This window comes from Choloepus didactylus, chromosome 6 (assembly GCF_015220235.1).
Source record: "Choloepus didactylus isolate mChoDid1 chromosome 6, mChoDid1.pri, whole genome shotgun sequence".
Lineage (NCBI taxonomy): Eukaryota > Metazoa > Chordata > Mammalia > Pilosa > Megalonychidae > Choloepus > Choloepus didactylus.
In genome coordinates, this window is record NC_051312.1 from 32,675,308 (window position 1) to 32,690,569 (window position 15,262).

General features: G+C 43.2%; 1 protein-coding gene across 1 annotated transcript in view; it reads left to right on the top strand.

Annotated features, from left to right (window-relative positions):
* Positions 1-15,262, top strand: part of LRP4 (LDL receptor related protein 4) — a 50,597-nt gene that overhangs the window by 31,164 nt on the left and 4,171 nt on the right. The window contains exons 26-37 of the mRNA XM_037838931.1: positions 57-219; positions 332-557; positions 898-1,201; positions 2,256-2,474; positions 2,668-2,802; positions 4,323-4,431; positions 5,891-6,035; positions 6,297-6,410; positions 6,869-7,004; positions 9,822-9,889; positions 10,276-10,363; positions 11,794-11,935. Coding sequence (XP_037694859.1) covers positions 57-219; positions 332-557; positions 898-1,201; positions 2,256-2,474; positions 2,668-2,802; positions 4,323-4,431; positions 5,891-6,035; positions 6,297-6,410; positions 6,869-7,004; positions 9,822-9,889; positions 10,276-10,363; positions 11,794-11,935 — 1,849 coding nt within the window. The remainder of the gene's footprint in view (positions 1-56; positions 220-331; positions 558-897; positions 1,202-2,255; positions 2,475-2,667; positions 2,803-4,322; positions 4,432-5,890; positions 6,036-6,296; positions 6,411-6,868; positions 7,005-9,821; positions 9,890-10,275; positions 10,364-11,793; positions 11,936-15,262) is intronic.

Sequence of the window (15,262 nt, forward strand, 5' to 3'; positions counted from 1 at the left end):
TGCTCATGGTATACAGTGGCTCTGGGTGTCACCAGCTAGTATTCTTCCTCACCCAGGTACATGTACTGGACAGACTGGGGGGAGAATGCCAAGTTAGAGCGGTCTGGAATGGATGGATCAGACCGCACCGTGCTCATCAACAACAACCTGGGATGGCCCAATGGACTGACTGTGGACAAGGCCAGCTCCCAACTGCTATGGGCTGATGCCCACACCGAGGTTAGAGCTCTGCTGGCTCCTGCTGTGTTCCAGGAGCCTGAGAAGGAGGTCTCTCTCCCTGAGGGCTTCCAGTCTACTGATTGCCACCCTCTACCCTCTCCTTCCTCTCCAGCGAATTGAGACTGCTGACCTGAATGGTGCCAGTCGGCACACACTGGTGTCACCTGTGCAGCACCCATACGGCCTCACCCTGCTTGACTCCTATATCTACTGGACAGACTGGCAGACCCGTAGCATCCACCGTGCCGACAAGGGTACCGGCAGCAATGTCATCCTGGTGAGGTCCAACCTGCCAGGCCTCATGGACATCCAGGCTGTGAACCGGGCACAGCCACTGGGTGAGAAGACCCTAGGGGCTGAGTCAGAATCCTTGGGCTTTCTGGGGGGTATCTCAACATCAGAGCTAAATCCAGAGCCCAGAGACTCCTTTACAATCAGAGAGATGGGGACCCATCTAAGCCACCTTCCAGAATTAGGCTGTATTCCATCTGGGTATGGCTATTGCCTTCAGATGACTCTTAGGGATATCCCTGCTTCTTCTACTTCATCCCTGCCAAGCATAATACCCTGCCTCTTAGAAAAGCAGAGAATCAACCATGTGAAACCAGGATCTTTTTAAGATTCAGCCAGTATTCCAGGTTGGGTGTGAAAGTTTGTGCTTCTGTCTCTCATCACCAGGTGTTAACAAGTGCGGCTCAAGAAATGGTGGCTGCTCCCACCTCTGCTTGCCTCGGCCTTCTGGCTTCTCCTGTGCCTGCCCCACTGGCATCCAGCTAAAGGGAGATGGGAAGACCTGTGATCCCTCTCCTGAGACCTACCTGCTCTTCTCCAGCCGCGGCTCTATCCGGCGTATCTCCCTGGACACCAGCGACCACACAGATGTGCATGTGCCTGTTCCTGAGCTCAACAATGTCATCTCCCTGGACTATGACAGTGTGGACGGGAAAGTCTATTACACAGATGTGTTCCTGGATGTTATCAGGTATGAGTATTGCTGAGATCTCCAGAGAGACACAAACCTACCTGCCTCTGATCCCTGATGGGTGAGGTTATGTTTTACATTGACCTCTACATGGACTGAATGATTTGCAATTTGAATAGCAAGTGCTAATCGTGATTTGGCTCACTTTGTAGTGTTATCACTTAGAGAAGAGTTTCAAACTGGTGGGTTTGCTTAAAGTTTATGTGAAAGCCCAGTGTGTTTTAAAAAAAAGTTAAAGTCAGGCTGGGCCCTTGGAGCTTTCTACGCCTACCGCTGGGCTCTGAGGGAGCTCCAAGGATCCCCTAGGACTCATTAATGTGTAAGCCATGCAGCTAAACCATGTATCTGTATTGAAATATAGGAGCCCTGGCCAAATGACAAAGCCTGTGGTAGTTGACAGAGTTTTTGTTTTTGTTTTTGTTTTGTGTTTTGTTTTTATTATTCTTTAAGTTTTTGACCCAGAATAGCTGAGGAATATGATGTCCTGCCACCAGTAAGAGTGGTTTACCATGGCAGAGATTCTCACATGGAGGAATGGGGGCATTCCATTTTGCTCTCCTAGAGGGGTGTGTATTAGAATCTCCTGCTGGGGGAGAGGGGTACATGTCATCTAGAGAAGTCCCCCAGGTGGTTGTGACATGCCCTGCCTACCCAGAGGTTGAGATTTCTGGTGTAGGACCACTGTGAAAATGCACAGGCAGGTTTTGAAACAACTCCCTTTCTGATAATCACCATCTAGCAGTCCTTGTCTCTTCCCAAAGCTTTATGGTGACTTATTAACCTATATTCTGGCAAGACATAGGCCCAAACCCCCTTTATATTCCGGTTAGCAGGAAACACTTTGTCCTCCTAGATATTCATTCATTCATCCTGCAGATATTTTATTGAGTACCTAATGTGCATGGTGCTGAGGAATGTACGAATAGGTACTTGGCTTCTGTCCTTATGGAGCTTACAGTCTAGTGGGGGTCCAATTGTGAGAGCATGGACTAAAGGGGTTTTGGTCTATGGCTGGTCAGTCTGGTGACTCATCCACCCCTGGGCTGTTCCCAAGGCGAGCAGATCTGAACGGCAGCAACATGGAGACAGTGATCGGGCGTGGGCTGAAGACCACTGATGGGCTGGCAGTGGACTGGGTGGCCAGGAACCTGTATTGGACAGATACAGGCCGAAATACTATTGAGGCATCAAGGCTGGATGGTTCCTGCCGCAGAGTGCTAATCAACAACAGCCTGGATGAGCCCCGAGCCATTGCTGTTTTCCCCAGAAAGGGGTAAGTTTATGGCCAACTGAAAAGAGATCTAGGGAAGAAGGTCCTGGAAGAGAGGCCCTTGGAGGTTACCTATATATTAATGGTATTGGTGGACTCCTACCTATATATTAATGGTATTGGTGGACTCTGGGTCTCTCAACCTCTGGGTGCCATCTTCCCATACCTTGGTGATGATGGCACTGTTGTGTCTCAGGTACCTCTTCTGGACAGACTGGGGCCACATTGCCAAGATTGAGCGAGCAAACCTGGATGGTTCTGAACGAAAGGTCCTCATCAACACAGACCTGGGTTGGCCCAATGGCCTTACCTTGGATTACGACACCCGCAGGTGAGAATCCTGTCCCAAATCGCCTCTTACAAATTGATGGGTAGAGGAGAGGAAGGTTGAGACTTAAGTAGAGAAAACAAAAAGATAGTAAGCTCCTTGGTAGGTAGGGAAGAGAAAGCAATGAGAAAGCAGAAGGAACATAGTCTTAGAGCTTGAATTGCTGAATCCAGCCCTCTGTCTTCGCATGGGTTTTGGTTGGCTGGTTTCAATGTTTTTAAGTTGAGTGCCTTTAGCAGGGCACATCCTCTAGCTTGGCTACAGGCTCACTATCCCCTATCCATTTACAGAGCTGATTCTTCCTCTTTATCACCTTTCTGGTCCCTTAGGGATTGGAATTTACAACTCCCAGTCTAGGGGAAAGTAGCTGGAGGGCAAGAAAAGAGGGTAAAGGGGGATCTGAAACCGTTCCCCTTTTCCCATCAGAAGGGAAAGGAATCAAAGTCACCAGGAAAGTGGCAGACTTGTCCTCTTCCTTTAATTTTAGAAGCATCCATGTAGGCTGAGCTATCTTCTTAAGATCATTCTTAAGAATTTGGTCTTAGATTCTGAGTTAGGCATCAAAGGGTGATCAAGTTGCTGAAGATGAGGCTGGGTGGTGGCTCCTTTGAGGTCCCAGACTTTCTACCCCTCCCCAGAAAAGCTGTGGCCTCCCCACTTACAAATCCAATTACCCTCTTCTTCTCTGGGACTTCCAATGTCCTTTCAAGGGGCTTCTTGACTGCTCACAGCATGTTCGGCTCTGGAGGGGACAGATAGCTCCTTAGAGGGAAGGGCTAGGCTCCCTGGCAAGGTTTTTTTTTTTTTTGTTTTGTTTTTTAAGTTCAGTTTTATTGAAATATATTCACATATCATACAATCATCCATGGTATACAATCAATTGTTCACAGTATGATCGTATAGTTATGCGTTCATCACCACAGTCTATTTCTGAACATTTTCCTTACACCAGAAAGAATCAAAATAAGAATAAAAAATAAAAGTGAAAAAAGAACACCCAAACCATCCCCCCCATCCCACCCTATTCGTCATTTAGTTTTTATCCCCATTTTTCTAGTCATCCATCCATACACTAGATAAAGGGGGTGTGATCCATGAGGTTTTCACAATCACACTGTCACCCCTTGTAATCTACATTATTATATAATCATCTTCAGGAGTCCAGACTGCTGGGTTGGAGTTTTGCAGTTTCAGGCATTTACTTCTAGCTATTCCAATACATTACAACCTAAGAGGTATTATCTATATAGTGCATAAGAATGTCCACCAGAGTGACCTCTCGACTCCATTTGAAATCTCTCAGCCACCAAAACTATTTCGTCTCATTTTGCATCCCCCTTTTGGTCAAGAAGATACTCTCAGTCCCACGATGCTGGGTCCAGATTCATCCCTGGGAGTCATATCCTGCATTGCCAGGGAGATTTACACTTCTGGGAGTTGGGTCCCGCATATCGGGGTGGGCAGTGAGTTCACCTGCCTGGCAAGCTTTTTGAGCAGCCACCCTTCTCTCCTTTTCTTCACAGGATCTACTGGGTAGATGCACACCTGGACCGGATCGAGAGTGCTGACCTCAATGGGAAGCTTCGGCAGGTCCTGGTCAGCCATGTGTCTCACCCCTTTGCCCTCACACAGGTACTGGCTTAGGAAACAGATAATGAAACCTTCTTGACTGGCATGTTTTCTTGGAGTTCTGAATCAGCAGCCTCAGCTCTGGTTGCTACTCCTGTCCCACCACTCCCATGTTCTAGCATTCAAAGGAGTGACTCTCAGACATGAACGGAATCATCCATGGAGCTTGTTAAAATGAGGGTTCCTGGACCTGTGTTAATGACCGTGGAGAATCTGCTTCATGAGGGATGGGTCCAGGAATGTGCATTTGAACAAGTCCCCTAAGTGATTCTAATGCTGTTTTCCTGGAATCTGAGCTAAGGCAATTCACTTAGTGGCAGTGGGGTGGAGTAGCTAAGAGCTTAGAGCTCTTGAGGCAACCAGCCAGTGTTTATTGAGTACTTTCAACATGCCAGGTACCTGGGTTCAAGTTCTGTCTGTCCCATTAAGTAACTATAACTTTCCGTGAGGTACTGAACCTAAGTTTCAGTTACCTTTAAAGCATTTGAGTTTAATAATAGTATCGTCCCCAAATACACAGTATCGTCCTCAAAATACACAGTATTAGCACAGTACCTGGTACATAGTAAGTAATTAGTGCATGGTATCTCTAACCATTTTAATTATTATTAGCTGTCATTTTGAGAGTTCTAACCCTGTGAGATGATTCAGGGAAGGAAAAAAAACATCTACCAAGCCTGGTGTCAAAACAGGGATTCTCAACCTTTTAAAAATCTTTGTCCTTTTTTGACAAACATCATCTACCTCATCTGTATACATTGTGTTTTACATCTTAGTAGCCAATACAATTTTGTCTGGCTTTTTTTTTTTTTTCCATACTTCAAATGTAAAATTACAGGGTAATACTGAATATATTTTTTCAATCTACAAGTTCACCTTGGAGTTTCTGATATGTAACCCTGGGCTGGGAGGAAAAGTGCCTTTATTGACCCTTCACACCTCTGGTTGAGAATCTCAGGATCACTGCTTTAGAAGGCAGCTGCCCACAGAAGTATCAGAGAAAACTGGGCCAGGGCTTTGAGTGGAGGGCCTGGAAGAACAGGGATCTAGCAGGACTCCCAAAGGTACTCCTATATGCTAGGTTTGGGAACTCATTTATTCATTGAGCCACTCCATCAACTGATTGAGGACTAAGTGTTAGTGCTGGAAGTTCAGAGATGAATGAAACACAATCTTGTCCTTAAAATAATCTGGTAGGACAGACAGAGAGATATATAAACAAATATATAGTATCAAAACTCGCTTATAGAAGTAAATACCAGGCACAGAACAGCATGGAGGAGAGAATGATGAACTCTATATAGGTTGGGGGAGATTTCCTGGAGGTCATTTCTGGAGATGCAGAGAAGGTGACCTGATGGATAAGAGATGAAAAGAGCATTCAGCAGGGCTCTACTGGGGTATGACTATTGAATAACATTTACTCTTTTTTTTGGGTTGGGGGGGGGTCCCTATTGAGTAGCAGGACAGGTGGATCTACTGGACAGACTGGCAGACCAAATCAATCCAGCGTGTGGACAAGTATTCCGGCCGGAACAAGGAGACGGTATTGGCAAATGTGGAAGGGCTCATGGATATCATCGTGGTTTCCCCTCAACGGCAGACAGGTGGGCCTTTGGGCTTCCTTACCCATCAGTGGGGTCAGTCACCCTAAGGACCATCAATGACCAAGACAATTAGGGCCCCAGGAGAGCCTTTTGGTTCACATTTTAAGCTCCTACAACTTCTTTTCAGCCTCCTATGGTTAGACTTCTTCTGTTCTTCTGTCCCTGGGAGTGGGGTAGCACTGATCTCCTCCTATCTGAGAGGTGTTAAATTGGGAGACCTGATTCTATCCCAGATCAGACATGCATGTCCTTTGCCTCCAGGGACCAATGCCTGTGGTGTGAACAACGGTGGCTGTACCCACCTCTGCTTTGCCAGAGCCTTGGACTTTGTGTGTGCCTGTCCTGATGAGCCCGATGGCCGGCCCTGCTCCCTTGGTAAGTTGGACCAAATGGCTCCTGGAATAGCAGAGCCAACAGAAGGGCAGAGAATCAGCAGCCTCAGCTTTGTTCTTCTAGAAGGGATCCTTCTTCAGAGCATCTTGTAGCCAAACAATATACCTTTGGAGGCAGTACAGCAGAGTGACTCGGAGCAATGAGCTTGGGCTTTGGAATCGCACAGACCTGAGTTTGAGTCTGGCTTCTGGCATTTATTAGACTGGAATTTAGGTCTCCTGATTCCCTGATCCCTGCTGTGGCCTGTGCATTACTCTCTCTTCCTGACTTTTGTGGGCCAGATAATATTAGAATCCAAATCATTTTATTTACAGGTTTAAGAAGGGCCCCTATTGAGAGTATCTGGGATTAGGGCAGCTAAAGGATTGTTTCATCAAGTTCTTTAGATACTGCCCTTGGACCATATGTGAAGGTCCACTCCAATCCTCTTTTGTCTCCAGTTCCTGGCCTGGTCCCCCCAGCTCCCAGGGCTACCAGCATGAGTGAAAAGAGCCCAGTGCTACCCAACACACTACTTACCACCTTGCATTCTTCTACCACCCGGACCCGCACATCCCTGGAGGAGGTAGAAGGAAGGTAAGTGGGTTCAGTACAGGATTGAGGGCCCTTTGAGTCAAATCAACACCCCCTATCATTAGAAAACCAGTAGTCCCAGCTTGATTATTCTGGCAGATGGGAGGCTGATCCCATCATTAGCCAGCATCCCCTGCTATTTGGAACAGGAGATCATATTTAGACTTGTAGATTGTTGAAAGTGATTCCCTTTTTACCTCTGAAGGCAACAAGCTTTAAGAACAGCTTTAGAGAGAAATCACTCAGGATTTTCACACGTGGCATTCCTTCTTCTTCCCCTCTCTCTGTGACATTTGCTTTCACACCACAGGTTTAGTATATGGTCTTGTCTAGCAGTTCACTTAGAAGCCACTGAGTCATCGAGGTCTCTATGACTTGGAACAAAAAGGTTTCCCCAGGGAAGTGATGGACTTAGCTTCAAATTATAATGACCTCTAGCATTCAAACACACACACACACCATTATTAAATAATGGCATAAAAATGAACAGTTCTCAGATCAAGTATAAAAATATCATATTTTATTTTAATTAAGTGTATCAATTATGAGATGCATCTTGATTTGAGTGATTAAACTGAAAAATGACCAACAGCAATTGTGACATGCCATTGATTATAAGACGTATTCCTATTTCAGAGATGTTAGAGTCTAAGGAAAAAACGCACATCTTAAAATTGGTGAAACATGATGTCACATCCAATTTGAAGAAATTCTTACAGCCTGTTTTTTTATTTTCACTTTGCAAAAAAAAAAAAAAAATCTGCTAATACAGATAGGAATAAAGAAGAAATGAGCAACCATATGTCTATATATAATCACTCTTGATATTCTGATGTATATCTTTCCAGACATTTTCTATTAGAGCAATTTTTCACTGTAGTATACTGGCCTCTTTATTTTATTATTTTTAATGCATTTTTTTTATTGTGAACTTTAACATATATACATAACAGTGATAACTTTAAAAATACGGTTTAACAAGTAGTTAGTAAATTTCAGAGAATGTCATGGGTTACAGTTCCACACCTTCAGCTATTTCCATTATTGTAAAATATAACATACATACAGAAAGTTGTTAACTTTTGATGTACAGCTCAACAAGCAGTTATATAGATATTTCAAAAATTGTTATGGGTTACAGTTCCACAGTTTCAGTTCTTTTCTTATTATGAAATATAGGGTATATACAGAAAGGTGAAGACCTTCAAAGCACAATTTAATGAGTAGCTATAGAGCAAATTTCAAAGAATGTCACAGGTTACAGTTCCACTATGTCATTTACCTCTTCCAGCTATTCCAACACCCCTGCATCTAAAAATATATATATATATTTATATAAAGTTTCAGTATTCATAGACCTTTGTTAAATCTTATCTTGCTTGTTGCTACCCCTTCCTCTCACTTAATCTCTTTCTCCATCTTCAGGGATGTCTAGGCAGTGACCACCCTAACTTGTTCATATTGAAAGGGGGAAGTATGGGGAAGGGGACTGCATCTGATTGTTGATCTTAAACAGGCTGTTGCCTCTGGGTTTTAGCACTTGTCTGGCATAGGAACACACTGTTGGATTTAAGTTTCTGAGAGAGAAAACTTTAGTGAGTGAATCTTTTTTAGAATCTCAGGTAGGGACCTAGGTATTTGGGGACTTCTTTTGGTAAGGGCATGGCACACTGTGGCCATTTGGGATTTCTAGTTGGAACTTGCATAAGAGAAACCTCCAGGATAGCCTCTAGACTCCATTTGGGATCTCTCAGCCACTGTAACCTCTGCTTGTTACCTTTCTTTTTAACCTCTTTTGGTCAAGTAGGCATTTTCAATCCCTCGCTGCCAGGGCTAGGCTCATTCCTGGGAGTCATGTGCCACGTTGCCAGAGAGATTCATGGCCTCTTTATTTTTAATATCAAGTTTATTTTAAAAAATAACATTTGATTTCAATTTCAAAACCCAAAACATATTAATAATGTAAAGTAAGAACTCTAGATTCACATTCCTAAAATTATAAGATTTGCACATGATCATATGCTGTGTGCCCCATTCTTTCTTTTTAGAACAGTTTGTAAAAAAAAAAAGGAAACACCCAAGTATAATCATGTATCTTTCTCACTAACTTTTAAGTACTATTAATTGTTACTAATCCCTGATTTTCTCTAGGTTTATTTAGACAATTTGTGTGCTCACCTCAGACCTTTTGTGAATGTCAGAATTCTATTTGAAGATTCATGCATCTTGGTTTCAAAAGCTCTTCCAGGTAGCTTTTTCTCTAGCCTTCTAGAAGATGCCTTTAATTGCCTGTGCATAATGTGCCACAAAAAAGCTACCTTTTTGGCATTCCAAGTTACTTATCTGAGCCATCCCTCTGGATATCTTGCATGTTCCCTTGTGAAGGAATGAAGAGAAGAAAAAAATTTTTTTTTAGTTCAATCTAAACCTCATGATAGTCTTTATCCAATCAGAGGTTTGCTTGGCTGGTAATTTCTTCCACCTCATCCTGGTAGTTTAATAAAGCCTAATACGGATTTCCTAAGTATTCATTCAGCAGACTTCCAGCTTTCTCACCAACCTTCTCATTTTTAAAAGAATCCTCTTAAAAGGCACATATTTTTAAACACACTTAAGTATGGTATAGCTGTTTGAAGACAATGTCTCATACTGATTTCTCTATATTTTCTGGTCTCAACCTCTCCATGCTTCTGACCACTCACCTGTACAAACTCTCATATCTGACAGCCCCACTCACAGGACTTTGATCCTGTCCTAAAGGAAGGTGAAGTCATTATTGAATACAAGTAGCCTTCATGTTCAGTTTTCTTATGCCCACAGATGCTCTGAAAAGGACGCTCAGCTGGGCCTCTGTGCACATTCCAATGAGGCCATACCTGCTGCTCCAGGTAAGCCATGAGTGCCCAACAGGTTTGGAAAAGAAGATGTAAGGAATCTGAGTCTCCACTGATATGTTTCATAACCTTCATGGGGACTCTTTGGGGTTGACTAAATCTGTAGAAATAATAATCATAATAGCCACTACTTATCAAGTGCTTTCCAAATGCAGGCATTTGCAAAGATAAACACACACACACACACAAACACACACACCCCTCTCATTTAATCTCTACAAGCCCCATGATAAATTTATTATTTACATTTAACTGTTGAGAAAACGTAGGCTTAAAAGATACATAACTTGCCTTAAGTCATTCCCCATCCCACTCCCCACCACAGCACCAGCTACAAGGTTGCTGGTGGCTTCTGCCTAGTGTCTGTCTGTTCTTTCTAGGGGAAGGACTTCATGTCAGCTATATCATCGGAGGACTCCTCAGCATTCTGTTGATTCTGTTGGTGATTGCAGCTTTGGTGCTATACAGGTAACCTCAGACCCGCTGCAGGGGCCACATGTTTACTGGTCTTCATTAGCACATCTGGGATCTTTCTGAAGCTCCACAGTTCACTGATTCAGCCTCTGACCAGCCTCATTTCAAGGCTGGGTCCCTGGTCAGAGCAGCAGAAGGAAAGGACCATACTCTTCTTCGCTGGTCAGGCCTAAGCACTTACATATGTTGTTTCATTTAATGACCATGCCACCCTCGGGACTTTCATTTTACCCTAGGATGCTGAGGGCGCAGAGGGCTTTGCCCAAGGACACGCTGTAAGAGGCAAGGCTGGGACTGTCTCTAGCATCTTTGTTTTTTCCACTATCCCACACTGCCTTAAACCATTGAAATTGGAAATAATTTTCTCTTTATACAAACACTGCTCTTTACTATAATATTGGTCTGTATGTCATTGCTTGGTAAGGACTATCCTGGGAAGGAAAAAGGTGCCATTTTTAATTCGGAATCTTCTTTTTATGTCCCTCTTTCTCTATATTTTTTCAAAATGCTTTAAACACAGCTTGCAGCAAAAATGTCAGGATTTTGTTGCTGCTGCTGCTGCTACTACTACTATTAATATTGATAACATCTACCATTTAATGAATATGTATTAATGCCACACATCCTTGTTACACAGATATTATTATTCCTCACTTTACAGATGAGGATCTGAGATTCAGAAAGTTTAGATACTGTCCAACAAGATCCCAGCTATTAGCTAACAGAGATGGGATTGAAACATAGATCTGTCTTGACTCCAAAGCTTGGTGTATTAACTATCTATTGATGCATAACAAATTACCCCCAAACTTGCAGATTAAAACAACAAACATTTATTATCTTCTAGTTTCTGAGTCGGAAATCTGGATTCAGCTTAGCTGGGGGCTTGACCTCAAGTTCTTTCAAGAACAGGGCTGCAATCTAGGTGTCAGTCAGGGTTGTGGTCTCATCTTAAGGGTTAACTGGGGAAGGATCCCTTTCCAGGCTCACTGACATAGTTGTTGGCAGGATTCAGGTCCTTGCAGGCTGTTGGACTGTGGGCCTCAGTTCCTTGCTGGCTGTTGGTTGGAGGCCTCCTGCATTAGTTCCTTGCCATGTGGACCTTCCCACAGGGCAGTTTATAGCATGGCAGCCTGTTTCCTCCAGAGTGAGACCAAGAGAGGGTGAAGGAGGGCAACACAAGATCCAAGCCTCTGTGTTTTTGAATCCTAATATAGTATCCATTGCTTTAGCATATTCTATTTGATAGAAGCTAGTTACCAGCTGACATTCCAGGGGAGGGGATTCAAAAGGACATGAATATCAGGAGGTAGTGATCACGGGGGACATCTTAGAAACTGTCTACCACATGTTGGTTTCAGCTTCCCCAGGTGTTTTACCCCCAAAATATCTGAACTAATTTCTCATCACCTTTCCTCCTAAAGACACAAAAAATCCAAGTTCACTGATCCTGGAATGGGGAATCTGACCTACAGCAACCCCTCCTACCGAACTTCCACTCAGGAGGTGAAAATAGAAGCAATCCCCAAACCAGCCATGTATAATCAACTATGCTATAAAAAAGAGGTAAGAAATGAAAATTTATATTCAAGGTAGTTTGTTGGGTTTTTGTTGGGGAGGGTTTAGTTATGCTCTAACCACCTGAATAGATCAGTTAGGGATGCTGGGTGGTCCCATCCACCATTTTGGAAGTTATAATGAACAGAAGAGCTGAATATAATTTGGGTTTCTGGAGAGGTGTAGAATCTGTGATTAGCTTGGGGGACTCTATTGAGAGCGAGGTTAGAAAGGAGAGCTCAGAAGGGTTAGGTCTTAAAGCAAGTGAATATGCATCTCTTGCCAGGAGATAGTTTCCCAGGCCAATAGGTTCTTCTCTCCTGGAGTTGTCATTCTCCTGCAATGAGACTGGTGCCCCAGTGAAAACAAGGGGGCTCTTATGGACACTGCCCCCAAAGCCCCAGAGCTGCCGGAGTCCCTTTTCTGACCTCCAGTCCAACTTGGTGGCCTCTGTGGCTGGGAATGGCTGGTTTTTCTCCATCCTTCCTCTTATCACAGAGTCTTAAGGGATTTCTCTAGAATCTACAAGGTTTTACACTCTTTTTGGTTTTTTGTTTGTTTTCTTTGGTTTCTTTTTCCCTTTAACTCCTTTGTCACTTCAGTGAAATTTTTTTTTTTTTTTTTTGCTAAATACTTGGGCGTGAAAAATAGTCCCATTTTCTCAAGGAATCTCTTGGATCTATTTCAGGTTTTTCCAAGTCTGATATGACCCTTGAATTTTTAAAAATCCTGTGTAAAAATCCTATGTAAGCATCACCTAGATATGCCAAATGACCACAATATGATAAACCCAAGAAACATTAGTCCCGAAAACTTTTATGAATACCCAGATCCCTATCTGAGACTCTATAAAAGTTTCACTTACTGAGTTTATGCTTCAGAAACATAAATCCTTCAGAGAACTCCTATGCCAGCTAAGTCCCAAAACCTAGAGGCAATAGTCTCTCCAAGAACATCAACCAGATGTGTCCCCTTTTCTCATAAAGTCAACACCCCTTATGAACACGAACAAGTTAGGGTGGTCACTGCCTAGACATCCTGAAGATCAGGACAGTGATTAAACTAGAGGAAAGGGTAGAAACAGACAAGATGAAATTTAACAAAGGATGATGAATACTGAATCTCTATATAATTTTCTTTTTCTTAGTTGCTAGGGTATTAGAATAGCTAGAAGGAAAGAATTGAAATGATGGAACCGTAACCCATAGCATCCTTTGAAATTTATTCTATAGCTACTTGTTAAATTGTAATTAGACAGCTATCACCTTTTTATATATATGTTATATTTCACAATAAGGAAATAACAAAGTATGGTAGTGTAACTCATAACAACTTTGGAAATTTCCTATATAACTACTTGTTAAATTGTACTTGGAAAGATTTTTTTTTTTGTGTGTGTGTGTATATATATATATATATATATATATATATATATATATATATAAATCCTATAACTTTTTATCCGAAGTTATTCCTTAAGAGACCCTAATCAGTCTAATCCCTTGGCCTGCATAGCACCATTAAAACCTGTGGGCTCTCAGGCATGATGAATATGCTTTACCTGATAAGCATATGCTTTCTGGAGCTACAAATTCCCATTTAAAAGACATTCCACTACAAGCCAGGAACAGAACTAGCAGGGAAATCTTGCAGTTCCAGGGTTGGTAGATCTCCCCTCAATCAATATCATTGAAAGAATGACTCTTAGAGATTTGTGGGTTCCTGTAGTATCTGATGCCCTAGAAAAGAACCACAAGAAGGGCCATTGGTTAGAAATTAAAATCCTGTGACCTCTTGTCTTTTATGCTTCTTCCTCAGCAGCTCTTTCACCCCCCTGATAGTCTTTCACCCTTTCTCTTCTGATTTCTTCTCGGTTTCAGGTACCTGTTGATGTGTGTTTATAGAGGGAGTGGTGTCTCCCCAGATTGCTAGTACCAAGTCCCCCGACTCTCCCTAACTCACCCAGCGTGTCTCTGTGATGACGACTCTGAGTGACCTGCATCTTACCTGACACTAATTTCAGCTTGGAGGGTGTGCTGGGTGAATGGACCTCTATGTGTGTGTGTGTGTGTGCGTGTGTGTGTGTGCCATCTGTGTCTCTGCACGATTGAGGGTGCTGTCACTCACAGAGGGCAGGGACCACATTCTAGATACATTTGTCTAATCATCAAAGCACCTAGTACAGTATCCTGCATAATGTAGGGGCTCAATAAATATCTGTGGAATTGAACTGTGGCTAAACTAGAGCAGCAGTTGCACGGCTCTGGGCAGCAACACCATCCCAGGGACAGAATCCAAGCCACAGCCCATTTTTTTCTGGCAATGGCAGCGTGTGGGTTGATATCCCCCAGAAACCAGGAGTAAGGCTACCATTCTAGTTTGCTAATGCTGCTGAAATGCAAAACACCAGAAACTGATTTGCTTTTATAAAAAGGGGGGTTATTTGGTTACACAGTTACAGTCTTAATGCCATAAAGTGTCCAAGATAACGCATCAACAATCGGGTACCTTCACTGGAAGATGGCCAATGGTGTCCGGAAAACCTCTGTTAGCTGAGAAGGCACATGGCTGGCGTCTGCTCCAAGTTCTGGCTTCAAAATGGCTCTCTTCCAGGATGTTCCTCTCTAGGCTTCAGTGCCTCAAAAATGTCACTCTTAGTTACTCTTGGGGCATTTGTTCTCTCTTAGCTTCTCCGGAGCAAATGTCTGCTTTCAAAGGCCACCTCCAAAATGTCGCTGTAAGCTGAAGCTCCTCTCTCAGTTCCAGTGCATTCTTTATAGTGTCCCTCTTGGCTGTAGCAAGCTCACTCCTTCTGTCTGAGCTTATATAGTGCTCCAGTAATTTAATTCAGACCCACCCTGAATGGGTGGGGCAAGACCTCCATGGAAATTATCCAACCGAGTTATCACCCACAGCTGCGTGGGGCACATTTCCATGGAAACAACCTAATCCAAATGTTCCACCTTAATCCCCACTAATATGTCTGCCCCACAAGGTTGCATCAAAGAATATGGCTTTTTCTTGGGGACATAATACATTCAAACTGGCACAGCTACCTTTTGAGGAATTCAATTCATAAAGGGAGAAGCCTAAGCAGAACTCAAGGCTGTCTTTGGAATAATCCCAGGTTGCTTGAAATGACCCCAGGGTTCATAGGAGCGGAGCCAGAGTAACCTCCCAAAAAAGGTTATAGATTATGGGGTCCCACTGGATTGACGCTTGGAACCCAAGTCTTGCTGCCCGAGTTTTCTCCTTAACAATATTACAAAGAAGAGATAATTAAAAACAAAATAGCACACATAGTTTAAAATCTGGAATAAATGCATATTTAATTGC